Source organism: Glycine max, chromosome 19 (assembly GCF_000004515.6).
Source record: "Glycine max cultivar Williams 82 chromosome 19, Glycine_max_v4.0, whole genome shotgun sequence".
Classification (NCBI taxonomy): Eukaryota; Viridiplantae; Streptophyta; class Magnoliopsida; order Fabales; family Fabaceae; genus Glycine; species Glycine max.
Window position 1 is genome coordinate 45,751,396 of NC_038255.2, and position 16,347 is coordinate 45,767,742.

The 16,347-nt window shown below is 33.9% G+C and overlaps 3 protein-coding genes across 4 annotated transcripts; all 3 read right to left on the bottom strand.

The window, feature by feature from the left end:
• Window positions 1–1,182: 1,182 nt before the first annotated feature.
• On the bottom strand, window positions 1,183–2,189 carry LOC121174133 (uncharacterized). The gene is made up of 2 exons (XM_041012669.1): window positions 2,035–2,189; window positions 1,183–1,613 (listed from the first exon to the last, which is right to left on the bottom strand). Exons 1-2 carry the CDS (start codon window positions 2,167–2,169, stop codon window positions 1,464–1,466), a joined length of 285 nt encoding a protein of 94 aa, XP_040868603.1. The 5' UTR covers window positions 2,170–2,189; the 3' UTR covers window positions 1,183–1,463.
• Window positions 2,190–3,793: 1,604 nt separating this feature from the next.
• On the bottom strand, window positions 3,794–10,575 carry LOC121174134 (signal recognition particle 54 kDa protein, chloroplastic). Of its 2 annotated transcripts, none has more exons than XM_041012671.1 (15): window positions 10,191–10,575; window positions 9,972–10,113; window positions 9,783–9,850; window positions 9,571–9,672; window positions 8,849–9,001; window positions 8,679–8,756; window positions 8,125–8,250; window positions 7,912–8,014; window positions 7,583–7,683; window positions 6,284–6,421; window positions 6,061–6,204; window positions 5,759–5,834; window positions 4,933–5,018; window positions 4,691–4,816; window positions 3,794–4,206 (listed from the first exon to the last, which is right to left on the bottom strand). In XM_041012671.1, the coding sequence occupies exons 1-15, from the start codon at window positions 10,335–10,337 to the stop codon at window positions 4,099–4,101; spliced, it is 1,698 nt and encodes a 565-aa protein (XP_040868605.1). In that variant the 5' UTR covers window positions 10,338–10,575; the 3' UTR covers window positions 3,794–4,098. The 2 variants fall into 2 exon arrangements, with proteins under 2 accessions (XP_040868605.1, XP_040868604.1); XM_041012670.1 differs by having other exon boundaries at window positions 4,672–4,816.
• A 751-nt stretch (window positions 10,576–11,326) lies between these two features.
• LOC121172725 (rho GTPase-activating protein 5) lies at window positions 11,327–15,962 on the bottom strand. Its single transcript, XM_041012672.1, has 5 exons — window positions 15,181–15,962; window positions 14,369–14,489; window positions 14,010–14,129; window positions 13,502–13,732; window positions 11,327–12,377 (listed from the first exon to the last, which is right to left on the bottom strand). The coding sequence occupies exons 1-5, from the start codon at window positions 15,579–15,581 to the stop codon at window positions 11,748–11,750; spliced, it is 1,503 nt and encodes a 500-aa protein (XP_040868606.1). The 5' UTR covers window positions 15,582–15,962; the 3' UTR covers window positions 11,327–11,747.
• Window positions 15,963–16,347: the final 385 nt, after the last annotated feature.

A 16,347-nucleotide genomic window follows, 5' to 3' on the forward strand; every position in this document is an offset into this window, starting at 1 on the left:
TGTTGGTTGGTGAAGAAAATTCGAGATTCGAAAGTGAATGCAAAGAAGCATGAAACATGTTTTGTTATGGAGTGAAGGGATTGTTACATGGTGACTGAGAAACAAAGTGGCAACCATGAAACGCACAACACAACACAACAGAGCAGAGGTTCTCCTTTCAATCCGGGTTTGGATGATTTTTATAACTATTAAAAAAATTAGGTTAAACTCAAATTTTAGTCCTATATAAGAAAAAAAAAAGAGTTTTTGATTTTATCCCAACTCGAGAATTAGTTCTTGTTTTATATATATAGAGAGAGGATAATAATGAGATTATGAGTTATTTTTTAACGAAAGTATTTTTAATTTAAAAAAATCTCCAACTAATGTTTTTTTTATGAATTTGTCTTATCTCTTTTAACCTATCCTTTCCATTTTCTTAAAGTTTAATTGCAGTATTTTAAAAAAAATTATCAATTGTTAAAATTATTTATCATAAATTTTAATTATATAAAAAACATTTATCCCCTACAAAGTTGAAATGCTAGTTAATTATAATGTGGTTTTGATGCATATTCTTTTTTTTTTTTGGTGAATGGTTTTGATGCATATTGAAAATTAGTTTTTAGTTTTTTAAATTTATTTACTTTCAGTTTTTACAAATTAAGAAAAACGTGATTGTGATATTAAAAGTTATCTAGTGAAAAAATTTTAGATATTTTTTTATAAATAAATTAATTTATGTTTGTTTTAAAAAAAGTAGTTAGTTGATTTGATGATAAATCATTTAAAATAGCTTTGGTTTTTAATTAAATTATATATTTTTTTAAGCTTCTAGTCGTTTTCCAACAAAGTTATTAAAACAGAAATTGATTTCAATGATAGTCGATTTTTTAATTAAATTAGATATTTTTTTAAGCTTCTAGTCGTTTTCCAACAAAGTTATTAAAACAGAAATTGATTTCAATGATAATCGATTATGATACAAGAAACCTCTTGTTACATCCAATACACATTGTTATTTTTTTCATTCTAAAATCAAACAAAAGTGTTGAAATAGAATAACACAATTGTTCAATACATGCATGAATTAAGTACAGATTGATGTGAACATAAACTTGTATGTCATATTAAGAAAGCTGGTGAGTTTAAAAACTGGTACACAGCCACCGGATTAACTGACTCAACGAGTCTAAAATGCTTTATGCTTGAACGATTAATTAACCAACGAAGAATGGTATACAATGGCTCATTAACAATGTATCTAAATAAATTACATGTAACGTGCACTCAGAAGTGAATCATCAGGTACATCGCAAAAAGCATACATGATGACCATTTCAACATTAATAATATTGTTGGGACTGAGGATTTATTTGTGAACCCAAAAATTAAATTTATATATAAGAGGGAAGAGACCTGACCAAGAAAACCAACCTAAACCATTGTCTATAATCTTCCATATTTCTTAGGAGAAGGAAAGGTCATTTCTCTCTTATTAACTTCTTGGTTATGGCAAAGGCAACACCTGCCACAGCCACAATTATGCCTGAAACTATAACGGCTGATTTTAGCGTCTGCAAGGCATCCTTCTTTTTCCTTTCCCTTTTCTTTTGTTTGGCCTCAGCATGTTCCTTCAAACAATCAAGCAAGCATATACATATAACAACCATCAATGCAGACATATACATACCAAACAATAACATATATAATTGAAAAAAATCTAAGGCCCACAATTGATTGGTGATATGATTAAAATAATAAGTTAACTTTTGAAGTTGAATTAGACTCAAAATTTAAAATGATATCAAAGTTTATCTCATATTAGACTACCTATTACTATTATATAATCCACATCAAGCCTAAAATGCTTAATAATATTGGGCGTGAAGGAAGTGTATTAAAAAAGCCCAAAACCTACATAATGATATTTTCAGAATAGTATATATAAGTAGGAACCATGCACCCTTTTTTATAAGCTTGTTTTTGCGGCTATACATGTATAAAAAAAGAGTTGTTCCACTATTCAAATGACATGTTCTTTATGGATAGTACCTTTGATTTTTTTGTGGCAGCAATCTCTGATGATTCAGGATCAACTTCAACACGAACGTTATGCCCAGGATTCAGTTCCCCATCCACGTCTGCTGGTGGAAACGATATGTCTGAGCTCACTGGCGGGCTTCCCATTTTCTTCTTCTAGCTTTTACTTAAGAATAATACTCTTATTCAATTCAATAGTAGGGGAGAAGGTATTGGAGAAAAAAGAACACATTCATGATCAAGGTTTCATGGCCAATTATTCAATGCCAAAAATATTGCTCAAGCTTATTTGACACGTGCAAGTGTTCCAAATGTGGTGGTTGTTAGAGTTTTATGGGTCCTTCCTGTTCTTAAACTCGCCGAGATAATTGTTCAGACTCCGCTAAACTTTAGGTGGTTAGGACAAAAAAAAAAAACCATGATGGTTTCTTCAAATAAAAGAACAAACGGTGCAAACTGTCTTCTGTCTGCTAAAATATTGCTATACCCATTATTTTATTTCCACATTTTTTAGTGAACTCAGTTTATGTTACATTCCATTTTAACATTACTTAATTTAAGGGTGTAAATAGCTTCAGTTATTTACCAATGGTTTGGGTTTAATAAAAAAGATTAATTTCTTTCAATGTGTTGAATCGAAGTTCAAATATTTTTCACTCGAATAAATACTCGTATTTAATATCTAACATGACATGAATAGAATTACTGTAAAAAAAGAATACGTGTTATATGTTAAAAAAAACTTCAGTTATTTGTGAATTATTCAAATTTAGCGTATTAAATATTCATTCAAACTCATTTATTTAAACAAGATCAAGTTTATTGTTAAACTTGATTATTTACTCAAATTCAAGCTTTAAAACTTAACATTAATAGTTTTTTAATAGCTTGCATGTGTATGCATTACTTAGACAAATGGAATTTTAATTTTTATATTTACTTAAAAAATATAACTTTGTTCATTATTATCTTATATATCTAACATTTATTTAATGTCAATTTTTAAGAATTTACGTGAATGATTATAAATTTTCTTCAACGAAAGTCATCATTTTCATCATAAAAAATTGCATCTTCAATCTTAAAAACATCTTTATGAATATAAAAGTATATTTGATTACAATTTTACTTTACTTTTTAACATAAATATATTTATTAAGTACTAAATTAATAAACAATTTTATTTTTAAAAAATAATGAAGAAAGAAAAAACAAAGATCAAGCTTAGTCTTTAAAATTTTAAACCAAATCAAATTGAAGCTTTAAATTTTACTCATTTAAATTTAATGAATCAAATCTCAACAACTTATTTTTTTCCCAAAAGTCAGGCCTGAGATTACTCTTGCTCAATGCAATCTTGTGGGAAAAGAATTTAACGAAAAACTAGAAATTATCACCAACAGAAACAACACAATTTGTTTATTTTGGTTACTAAATAAATAAAATGATGTACAAACACAAGATACACGTACAAGGCATTGTGAATGAAAGAGATTTCACAAGTACCATTGTTCAGCAATATTCTGTTGTAGATGAGCCAGATTATAAATCTACACAAGATGGCATCTTTACCTTTTTAGATTATTTTTTAACCATTTTTTACACATTAACATGTATTTTGCCTTATGCCATCCATTGCATGCATTTTCAAAATTCGGAAATACGTATAAGGGGACAAAGTAAGGCTTTCAAGTTAGAAAATCAAATGAAAAAATATTGGACGGTCTTTATGAGTAACATTCCACTCCCACGCCAAGATTCAAAGTTGAGATTGTAGAAGAATGACACGCTTATTTCTTAGATATCCCGCATATGTATGATACAACTCATCTCTGCCTAAATTACATCGTTCTCCTGGACAACCCTCAGTCATTGCAATATGAATTGAACTAACTATGGTAATTAATTATTTTAGCCGAAGAAAGCTGAATCAAACGAGTTGGAGCTATATGAATTGCTCTAATGATGGCAAAGAATTATTTTAGCTGAATAAAGCTAAATCAAACAAGTTGATCACTAGTGACCCGTTGATCCAGACTTTCTATTATATTGTTGTGTTAAACCCTTTATGGATTTTCAATTTTTGCTCCCAAAACCACGAGGACTTGGCCTTGCTGGTGTTGAGTCCCCAAATACACTCCTTGATTCCGATCTCTTCCTCCTCCTTGCAGTGCCAGGTGGGGCCTGATACAGTCAGAATGCAAAAACCAGAAATCATTAAATGTTATGACAAGTAACATGCACATGCAAGCTCAAGATTTACAATTATGTTCTGTATTTGTTCCATGCTTTTCTTAGAAAGTCCAGAAATGCAAATGACAATAGGATATTTTTATGTAAAAAAGATGCAGAATGTCCTAAAAGTCTTGCACCTCCAAAAAAAAAAAAGTCCTGCACCTCCAATCAAATTAAAAGAAACATGAAAATGAGTCAAATGACATCAAGGGATTAGGATTATCTCAAAATCATCACATAGCACGGATTAAATGCATGCAATTACACATTTTAAGCATGACATTCTAGACATGTTACAGCCCACCAAAGGATACCTATAGATGAGGGTTTTGAATACCTAGTATTATTCTACACAAACTAGCTCAGTTAATTCAAAAATAAATGAAGTAACTTGAAAATTGTTAAATCTCATACATGTACAAAATGAAATCACCTTTTCCTCTGCTTTAAGCGCTTCCTCAAGATTACTAAGTGTTGGAAGTGATCCACTTTCCATTACACCCATCAGGTTCTTCATACGAACACGCATTTGGAAAAGTTGAGCTACAAGTTGGCTTACCTGATATTATTGATGAACATTCCTCTAAGTTAGGAAGTATAGCACTGATCGAGAAACCACAGCCTCTAAAATCACTAAGAGAAAGTTAAATTTGAAAGAAAATTCATTCTACATACCTGCTGCTCTGTTTTCCCTGAATCCTGAGCAACTCTTTTCCTCCTGACAGGGGATTCTGCCAACAGTTCTGGCTTTTCCCTCTCCTCTGGAAATAAATAAAAAAGGTTGGTTAGCAAAATCAGTTAATGTAGGTTCAAAAAGACGTAGGGTAAAATAGCAAAGTTAATTCTCCTTACAATAACAAAAAAAAACATAAAATTAGCATTTTTATAATTTGATAACCAAGGGAATTTGGCCCTGGGGTGTTTCTGTCAATTTTGTTGTAAGAATTCTATGTAATGACCATTTACTCGTTGAAGATGTGCTTACCCGTAGCACAGATTATGTATTACGTTATCTCTATAATAACTCCATTTGAAGCCTATACATGTAAATGTCTCGTTCAAGCCAAAGTCTTCAAGGAAAACAATTGACTAGAAGCCTAGGGGATAATGGATAAAGTATTGATTGCAAAACTGGGAAAACTAAAGGGTAAAGACACTGTGCAGGTATCAACTAGATGTCTCACCTAAAACATACAATTAAACAACTGGGTTTAAAAAAATACAAAACACTAACAACTGAGTTTCAAAAATACAGAAAAACAATCATTGCTGATAGATAATTGCACTGGTAGTAAAAGCAAAAGTGATCGATCAAAGGACATGAGTCATCCAGGTAATGCAAGTCATCAACATATACTGCATGTGACCTCTATCATTGCTAAGGCAGGTATCTTATTTACTAAAGATATTCCCATGTTAAGAAAAAAAAATCACAGATAAAGATGATATGAGCAATTTTTATTAACAGATGTAACATCATTGATCAGTAGAAAGAAAGGACCAGGGGTCATTGCTTCTATCATAGCTTCCATGTTCTGCAAATTCTTCTCTGCATCTCGAATTTGAGCAGGAGTAACCTGTATGCATGCAGATGATATTATATGAGTTTTATAACAACTACTGAATCAAAACCATAAATATCAAGAAACGTTCGCAAATGCTAGCAATGCTGAATTTTAAGGTTCATAAACCAAAACTGAGAGCTTGTTGTCACATAACTCCCGCCTTTGTTTGCATTTGCTATGAGGATAAAACTGTCATGAATAGAAATATTTAGTGTAATTCATGTGCACGATCTAATACCTTCCCCATACCAGGAATCATTCCAATGACACGAGAGACAGAACCCATTTTTGCAACAGTACGGGTTTGCTTTAGAAAATCATTGAAGTCAAACTTTGCACTCATGATCTTCTTTTGCAGTTCTTCAGCATCTTCTTGACGCATCTACAACAAATGTGGTTAATATTGAACATCTTATTTTTGTTTTGTGGCAATAACAATATAGGAATATAGTGAGACTTACAACTTGTTGTGCCTTCTCTACAAAAGAAAGAACATCTCCCATTCCTAGAATGCGTCCTGCCATCCGATCAGGGTAGAAAGGTTCAAGATCCTCCATGCGTTCACCCCGTCCTACAAGTTTAATTGGCTTTCCGGATACCTGCCATCATTGAACTATCCAATTAAAAAAATGAGAGAGAAAGGAGAGAGACTTAAAATGGTGGACTATATTAATCACTTCACAATTCCAAATGTGCTTATTCCACCCTATTTTTCCTTCATCCAAACAAAGTGCAAAAGTTGTCACTTCAAAAAATCAATTAAAAATAGAAAAACCTCCCATAGCTGAGGGCATACCAAAATCTATATATTCACAAATTAAATGCAGCACCAGTAGTATATTAGGGCATTGAAATCCAGGAGTCATATAAATTAGGTTTAGATATGCCACTCATTCCAAAATCAATGTGGTTATAACATATCGATGGACATGTACATTACAAACACAGATCCTCCAATAAATCATGAGTACTAGATACAAAGATATAGGGGTTACTGAGTATATCTCCATGAGAAAATCTGCAAGTAACATTTTCCAAGGCACATACATTCAGAAGATGAGAGGTAGGATGCAGTAGACACAAAATTTGTCTACCCTAGAAGAGTTCGTCAACATTCCATTGTCAGGCTGTTATGTTTTTTGAAATGCATTCCAGGGAGACCTACTAGGTTAACATTTACCAGAATACCATAAAAATTATTTGTTATTTCAGAGATAAAACATATAAAAGTTGATGCAGGTTGAGAAACTAAGAGAAATAGACTAGTTGGGTGTTTGGAAGAGCTTATGGAAGTGGCTTATAACCTTTCTAAACTTCTTTTTTTACCTTATTTCAATAATCTTCATCGAAAAGCTTATTTGATTGTATACACTTTGATACTTAACCCAATGCTAACTTAAGGGGGGAGGATTGCCAAGTCTTATAAGAAGTATTTTAGCTATATTCCTAGCTGATGTGGGATCTTAACACCATCAAACAGGGTACTTTATGATCTCTAGCCTTGTGTCAGCATCATTGACATGACACATCATGCAAAGACAAAAACAGCAAAGATGATAAGATCTCTTATCATCAAGCATCTATTAATCACATCTTGTAAATTAAGGGAACTAGCTTTCAAGAGTTTTTAATGTCAAAAATTCTGGTATAGAATGGTAAACTTTGCTTAAGACAAGAACAAATTGCAGGGTTGCAGAAATTTTTGAAAATTAAATACAAAATAAAAACATCTTATGAAAGCTAAGATTATGCAAGCAAACCTCTTTGACACTCAAAGCTGCTCCACCTCTTGAATCACCATCAAGCTTTGTCAAGATGGCACCTGTTATTCCAATCTCAAGATTGAAAGTAGTCACCAACGCTGTACAAAGAAAAGAGTAGTGTCAGAATTTTGGAATGATTTATTGTAATATAATAACTAATAAGCTACATAAGGCACAAAATTATACCAAAGCCAAAAGAAACAGATCAATAATATGGTAATCATTAACTTATAATCATTTCACAATTATGGATGATTTCTTTTCATTATATTATTTGTAGAAAAGATTTCTATGCATGTAAAAGAGTAAAATACACTTCTAAATACCTGCAGCTTCTTGCCCTGTCATTGCATCCACAACTAGCAACACTTCTGTTGGATTCAATGCCTTTTTCACTTCTTTTAACTCATCCATCATTGTCTTGTCAATCTGTTTGATAAGAAATGCAAACATGATCAATAAAATAAAAATGATTCAAGAATAAACAGAAAAATGAAATAATTATTCATTATAATATTTCCAATCCCATAAAGAATCACCTGCAGCCTACCAGCAGTATCAACAATAACAACATCAATTTTCTTCTTTTTTGCCTCTTCTAAACCTTGTTTGGCAATTTCTGAAGGTTTAACATCGGTACCTGCTGTATAGACAGGCACATCCACCTGATACAAGCTAAAACTAATTATAAATATGACTATATATAAAAATGAGAGGAGAAAAAGAGATAAATCAAACAGTGTTAATTAGATATTGGTGTCTGATGTCTTAATCACTTGATTATAAAATATCCATATTTTAAGAGCCTAATATAGATCAGTAAGTACACTGAAAATGCCTAGGAGGAGAAAATATAGCTAGATGCTAAAGCACTGCCCAACAACAAATGCATAACAGCCCATAAAACACATCACTTCTTCTACAATACACTCTTCATCAGTTTTGTAATAGTAACAACAGAAATCAGAGGGCTCCAAACAAAACTTTCAATTCAAAATTTACAATGGCATTGATGGCTATATTTAAAGGATGCATATTTCTCAAAAAATGAAATGATCAACTTCAATGACATAAAATTCCAGGCTTCCAGTACCTGTTTTCCCAAAATAGCAAGCTGGTCAATAGCAGCAGGTCTGTAAACATCCCCAGCAACTAGCATGCAACTTTTTCCCTGAGATAAATTAATATGATTTGCTTCAAAATTTCAATAAGGTGCAGGAACTACAATCTACAAGAAAGGAGTAGAGTAAGTGGGAAGGACACCTGTTTCTTGAGATAATTTGCCAACTTTGCGCAAACCGTTGTCTTCCCAACTCCCTGAAGTCCAGCCAATAAAATGACAGTGGGCCCAGATTTGGCAAAAACCAGTTCAGAAACTTCTCCACCCATCAATCGTACAAGTTCATCATGTACAATCTGCACAAACCAATGATCAACACAACACCCATTTCATTCAGTACTCAAATATAGATCAACATCTCAAACAAATCTGACCTATACACATTATCAAGACAAACCAGAAATATACATAAACATGCAATCGTGCAATAGTCATATGGTGCATTTCATGCCACAAATTCCAAATGCAACTTCACACCCCCTCCCCCCTCCCATCCACATACACACACAAAAAAAAAAAGAGACAAAATCAGTTGAATTCAAATGCAAGTTCAGATTGTTCAAATGAACCTTTGCAACCAAACACACACACACACACATTGGAGACTGAAAACTTTTTGTGGGGCCTAAATTGAAATTTCTAGCACAAATTGAAGCATTGCAAGAAAATGGTGGACTTGCATCTTATGGTGATTTAAAGATGATAGAAATGCTAGTAATCGTTCTAAAAAATGATCTGTGATTTCGGCTGCAATGTTAAGGTTTTTGGACTCTCCACGACCACATTGTGGCCACATTTGGCGCAATGTCAAGAATCGCAATTTAAAACCTTGGCTTCTGATGAGTGTGAAACTAAATGATTTTACCTTAACCAATTGCTGATCCGGTCTCACTCCTCGAATGACACCAACACCCACAGCCTGATCACTGACAGACTGCACAAACCTTCTGACAACAGGAAGACTAACCTGCAAACACAACATGCATACCATATTTTACCTGTTGTTTGTTTACTGTTTTCAAAAACAGTTTTCTAGTTCTACAGACAACTCAAAAACATGTTAAAAACGCGACTTACATCAGCTTCTAAGAGAGCTCTCCTAATATCTCGCATGGGCTCCACAATGTTCTCTTTAGACAAAACCTCTACAAACAAAGCAGCTCATTAACACTCTAAAGTCTAAACAATAATCAAATAAGCTAGTAATTCTTGACATGACACATCAACAAATCTGCTGAATCAAATGCTCATATCATAACATACTACCTTCTCCTTTGAGCTTGTTCCATGCAGTCTCAAGGCCACTAGTCAATTGGCCGAACATTTCAGCCCTCACCACCACTCCGCGGGTGTCCCTTCTCACGGCGACGCCCTTGGAGTTGGAGTTCACCCAACCCCATACCTCTTTCTGCCAAATTAATAGTCACTAAACGTGTTTGTTTGTGCCAAACGCGCTTCCAAACAGTAAGTAAGTAACGTACTTACCGCGAAACAGTTTGGGGAAGTCAAGGAAGCGTTGGTCCAAGGAGAGGAAAGCTTAATTGATTTGGCAGAAGAAGAGCGCAAGGTTTTGTTTTGAGAGAAAGAAAGGGGGAGAGTGGAGAAATGGCGGGAGCCTGCTACTGCTTCCATGTCGTCTCCTCTGCCTCAAGCTGCACCTGCTTGCTTCCTATCTTCTATCCACAGCATCCACGTGGCATGCATCTGTTATTTACTTATTATTAGGTAATCCCATACTATATCTTCTTAATTAACAGGTAAAGTTTATGGACCTTGAGGTTCATAGATACGTGTATATGAAGAGTTATATTTTTAAGATAATATTCATTCTTGTTTACTAAGTTCATTATTTGGCATAGGAAGATTGCGTTGCCCAGTGCTAAGAAAGCACACCCCAGAAGGATACAACAAGAAAGAAAAATATTTGGCATAGGAAGACTTATCATCTTGGCTGATAGAATTTGAGACTTGAGGAGACATCTTACAATTACAACGTTGAATATTCAATTAGAAGGATTTTGTGAACTAAACTGAATAAATAAGCTAGCTGAAACAAACAATTTGAAATCAAAATTCTCTCTCTTTACAAATCAAAATTAAATTTAATGGATGGAAAAATAATGTTGCCTAAAAAAAATTAAGTTACTCATAAAGTGCCATTTTATGTTGGAACGGAAACTATTAAAGAAGTTTTTTTAACAAAAAAGGAAAAAAATATTAAAAGGTACTCATATTAACATATTTTATCATTGTTTCCAAATGACTTTTAATAAAAAAAAAGTAATTTCGCATGTACAATTTTCAAATTAACATTAACAAGTTAACAAATGATTGATATATGTAATAATGAGTTCAAGTTACTCAAATATATAATAAAAATTTTGATTTTTTTATTCTTAAAAATCGAACTCAAATATTAAGAGATTTACAATTATAACAACTCACAATTATAACCAAACTATTTTTTTCCATAACACCATAAGAATTTTCGTACATTAAAGTGGTATTTTTATTCTATTTCACTCCATCATGTTTCATCTGTTCAAACCATTTCACTCTCCCTTAAACATCCAAATTGACATAGGATTTAAAGATCATGCTGTCATCCATACAAAAATGTGTTGAACAAAGCGGACAAACAACTTTGAATTCGTTAAATTCTATACTTCAGGAACAGAAAGCAAAACGTTAGAAGTCTGCATGGTTAATCACATAGAATTAAGACGCATGGTTAAGCAACTCACCCAGAAACAATAACATAAAAACACACACCAAACCAGTAGCAAGCATTTCCAAACGTGGAAACACAAATAGAGACCTCCCCTTTACACCTTGTCCTTTCCATTCCCTTCCCAAAAGGAGCTTATGTGAGTGCTCCCAGTACATGGACGATGGATGCTCTCCATTATGACATCAGCAATTATGCAACTCATAAGGGGTCCATATTTACTGAAAATCACAATTGCAGAAACATTATGGGAGTACCATTTTTCTTTTTTCAACCTGTCCCTCAGGCAGCAAGCTAAAAGGATCAGATGCCTTTCAACGCCAAGCTTCAGCCAACTCCGTTCTCGAATTTATACGCTCAATAATTGCCATTCCAAGGTTCTTCTCTGCAGCTCCGGTTACTGGAAGCTGAATCACCTTTCTGGAACACTTGTCCGTGTCATAAGTGCTCAACTGAAGGCTTTTGCTCCTGCAAATTTTTGCTTGATCCCCCTTTGTCTGCCCGGTAGCGAGGCCACAGTCTTGAAGTCCAATTGCCAAAGAGCAAATTTGAGATACAAGATTGCAAGGACAACTGTCAACCAGCAACCTATTTCCACTTGAAATATAGTTCTCAGTAGATGCTGGCAAACTTTTGGATTTGGTCGCGGTTTCAGTTTCACAACCATCTTCTGTAAGATGACTAGGGCTTTGTTGAGAAGGCTCTGCAGTGACAAACACTGTATCTTCATCGTCATCGCTACAATCATTTCCATTTTCACTGTCCTCCTTGTCAAGCATTTCTGAATTGCTATGGTTCCCATCATCGTCAAAAGAATTAAGGTCAGGAACAGGATTTGATTTTACAATAGATTCCTCTCTTTCTCTCAATGCCTTCACAACAAGAGTCTTGAGAAAATTCATGACTTGTACTGCATACATCAAAGCAGTCAAAGGATCTGCCATCTGTAAAAGACATGCCAGAAAGAAATGCTGTTATTTCACCATAGATTAATCATAACCACAGACCAGCACTAGAATTTTGTGTAACATACTAGAAACAAGATTAAAGGAACATGCACACACAGACTGGAGTCAATCAGAAATGCTGTTATTGCACCATAACTCAACCATAACCTTTGACAAGACAATATTTTACATGGCAAACTGAAAAAGATTCTAGGAATGCAAGAGACCACTGCTAATTTTATATGGTACTAAAGTGGAAAATTTTCTAATTATTCACCAGAATTAAAAAAAAAATGATTTTCCAAGTTCCCCAGACACTTCTCTAGTTTGAACATATCATGCCATTCTGAGTAAATATTCAACCATCTAAAGGATTGTGTCTTGTTACACACCAAGCACGTGATTTAGAACAATGAGTTTAGACTACAGCTCAAGGGAAAAGTACTCCTCTAACCAGGGTATTGGATGCTCTCTCAAGAAAAGAAAAGCTCAATATTATAATTATGATGCCAAATGTTAACAATGATGGTCTATCTAGAGCAGTGTTATCAATGGTGGATAGCGGAACACGGCAGAAGGCCAAAATTCTGCCATATAAACACACCATTGCGGCCTATGGTGCCGCCACAGCGGGTTTCCCTTTACAAATTGCCTATGGCGGTTGGCAAAAAAACGCCATGCCATTCTGCCATAGCGCCGCCATTTAACAACACTGATCTAGAGACTCAACATAACAAGCTAACCTTATTCTGAATAAGATAATCCAACATACAATAAATTCCTAAAGTAACAAATAATATTGAAACAAAAGACTCAATTTCAAAATTAAAATCCTAAAACTACTAGCCCATTTTACATCAGTATGCTCTCCCAGATTTTCAAAAATATCCAGAACCCTTGTTAAGGGTGAAAAAACTAATAATGTAAATCTTTTTCACCAATTCTTTTGATTCCTTCAATAGAAGACTTTTACATAAATGAAAATATATCAAAATGTTTGTTTCACTCATTGATGTTATATCCAATAAGATGAGTTTGACTGGTATGAACTCAATAACAAAAATTGGGGCTAAGAGCAGAACCGTATACTACATTTACAACAAAAAATGATTTAGTCTTACTTGAGTCATGTTTGGTGCAAAAACCATTGCAATATTACGTGCATTCATCTTGTTCAAGTTTTCCATTTGAGCAACATCTGCCATTAAGTTTATTGCCCAATCTAGCAAAGCAGCTTCTGTTGGAGGAAGAAGCCTCACAAGCTGAGCACATTCTTCTTCTGACTGGGATTGCATCACCTGCTCTGGCAAAAGAGGGTCCAATACTCCAGTTGGTAGTTCTCTAAACCAAGCCTATGAAGGAACAGAAACACAAAAAAATTAATGAAATAATCTCTTTAATATAGCTGCCATAATGAGTTAGTGCCTTAGTGGCCTCTTTAATGCATCCACCACTCAGCCCCATGGTTAAAAAAGGAAAACAATTAACATTAGTGTATTTATTAAATTCACCTAGACAACTTTCAAATAAGAGACCAGACCAAAATCCAACAATCCAAGACCAAATAAATCTCAAAATATATAGGGAAAGAAAAGGAAGAGTAATTTTGAATAGGAAAAATGGTAATACCTTTATGAGACCTGCCAAGCAGTGCACATCAATGCCATCTGGTACTACACCTCTGTTTAATTGTTCCCTCACAAACTCCTCTTGACCATTTTCAGCATTAATTCTGAAGATTCCTTCAGCCTGGATGTATACATTTAAGTTTCAAGTTTCAATTTAAAGATTCAAGCCTAATTTAAATTAAACAATCAATCATACGAAAGGTTTCTGGTCAAATCAGAAGCAAACATGGTAAAATAATAATGTACAAATTGTTTATCCACTAACTCACATTATCTGTTCAAGAAGCATATTAATAATTCAAAACACCTTTAGATTCTCACCAACAAGGCAGGGAAGGACATAGGAGCTAGGATAAATACCTGCAGACCTCCTTGTGCATACAAATGTCTTTGCATTAACAGCAGTATTGTAGGTACACTATTCCCTCTGGCATCAAAAGAAAGCTGCATAGATTCTGTTGAAACTCCAAAAACATTTGCACTGCGAATAGTAAATGAAAATATATCAACATTCAAGAGGATAATACAATTCAGTATGCATCCACTGGACACATAATATGAAGAAAGCACCTAGATCAATGATCTCTCCCTACCTCTCATTTTTCTCATATTTTGTTACGATGAACCAAACCCACTTCAGAAGACTAATTTTGCAAGACAGACAAGTAGCACCTTATCATTATGAATTAAGTACTAACTACAGTTTGTAAATGGATAACATGACAAGCCAGTTGAAAGCTACTCCATTCACTGAAAAATTAGAATTATATGTTGTAGCGAGCCTTCAATAGTATCTATCATTCAATTAAACTCCAAGCTTTTAAAGAGCAAGAGTAGAAAAACAAATCACGGTAGCAGAAACTAGAACAGTAGAAATAGAACCAATTTAAGCACAAACTATTAACTTAAAATCTCAATTAGGAAACAAGAAGCAACAAAATTCCATGCCATTAGTTAAGCATCAGATATGAATTTCAAAATTATATATAACACAAGTTCAATCAATTAAACTCTAGACAGGGGAAAAAATGGAAACATTAACACGGATTTCCAAGAAAACACCCTTTTCAGAACCAAACCTCATTAAAAAAAAAAAAGCACGATTCCAATGGCAACAAAATTCGAAGAAAGATGAAATTTTGAAGAAACCCCAAGATTCCTCAAGAACCTACCTAGCGCTGGGAGGTCTCCTGGGAACTTCGGGTTCGAACTCAACAGGCAAACCGAGAAAGCCATGGAAGCGATCAAAGGTGACATGTGCCACGTGTCTCACATTGGAAGGCCACCCAATCTCCATGGAAGAAGAAGAAGAAGAAGAAGAAGAAGTTGTAGTGGTGCTGCACCCAATCAAAGATTTCCTGAACGTAGCAATCAAAAGGGTCAAAATAGAAAGCTGATCCCTCTCCCTTTCCCTTTCTTTCTCTTCTTCTTCTTCAATTTCCACCCTTTGATCTTCCACAGTGGGAGGAGCGTTAATAAGGGAAATTGGGTGCGACCCATCATTGGGTGTGAGACTACCACATGGACGACGCGAACAGCTTGAGGATGAAGGCAACTGAAGCACTTCCGTCATATTTTTAATAACAATATTAACAACAATAATATATTTATTATTATTGTTGTTGTTATTATTGGTATTATTCTTCTTGTTGTTCTTCACCAAGAAAAGGCAAGATTTTGGTGGATTAGAGTTTCCTTCAAGAAAAGGGTCTCGGAAGGTGAGACGTGACTATCATTACTGTGCCTTCGGAGATGATTCATGTCATATGAGAGAAAAGGAAAAGAATGAGATGGTTGTTGAAAATGGTTAGGGTGAACACAACCGGAGATGAATGAGAGAGAAACAATTGTGTGTATATGTAATGTATAATAATGTAATAATTATTATTGTTTATTTATGTTTGTTCAGTATTATTTTGGAGGTGGCACTGGTAGTGTGGCAGGCGTTGCTTTCCACCTCACACCTTTCCAATCTGGTACTAAATTAATAATTCAACTCTTGAGTCCTATCTAATTTTCTTTCCAAGTTTTTTTATTCTTCTCAGATTCACTTCCAAAGATGACCCAAGTCCAGAACAACCTCTAAGTCTAACCTCTTTTTTTTTAGGTAAAAGTCTAACTTAATATACCGATATTTTATCTTTGTTTTTTTTAGGGAGATATTTTAGCTTTGATAATTAGTATATTAATTCAAGAATCAACGTATAATACGATTACATTTGAAATTAGGATAGAAATACGCTGATAGCATTTTCAGTAAATAGGGTATGACTTTTTGCAATGTGATGTAATCACATATGGTCAAGTGGTTTGGAATCAAATTTGCAGCATGAATTCTC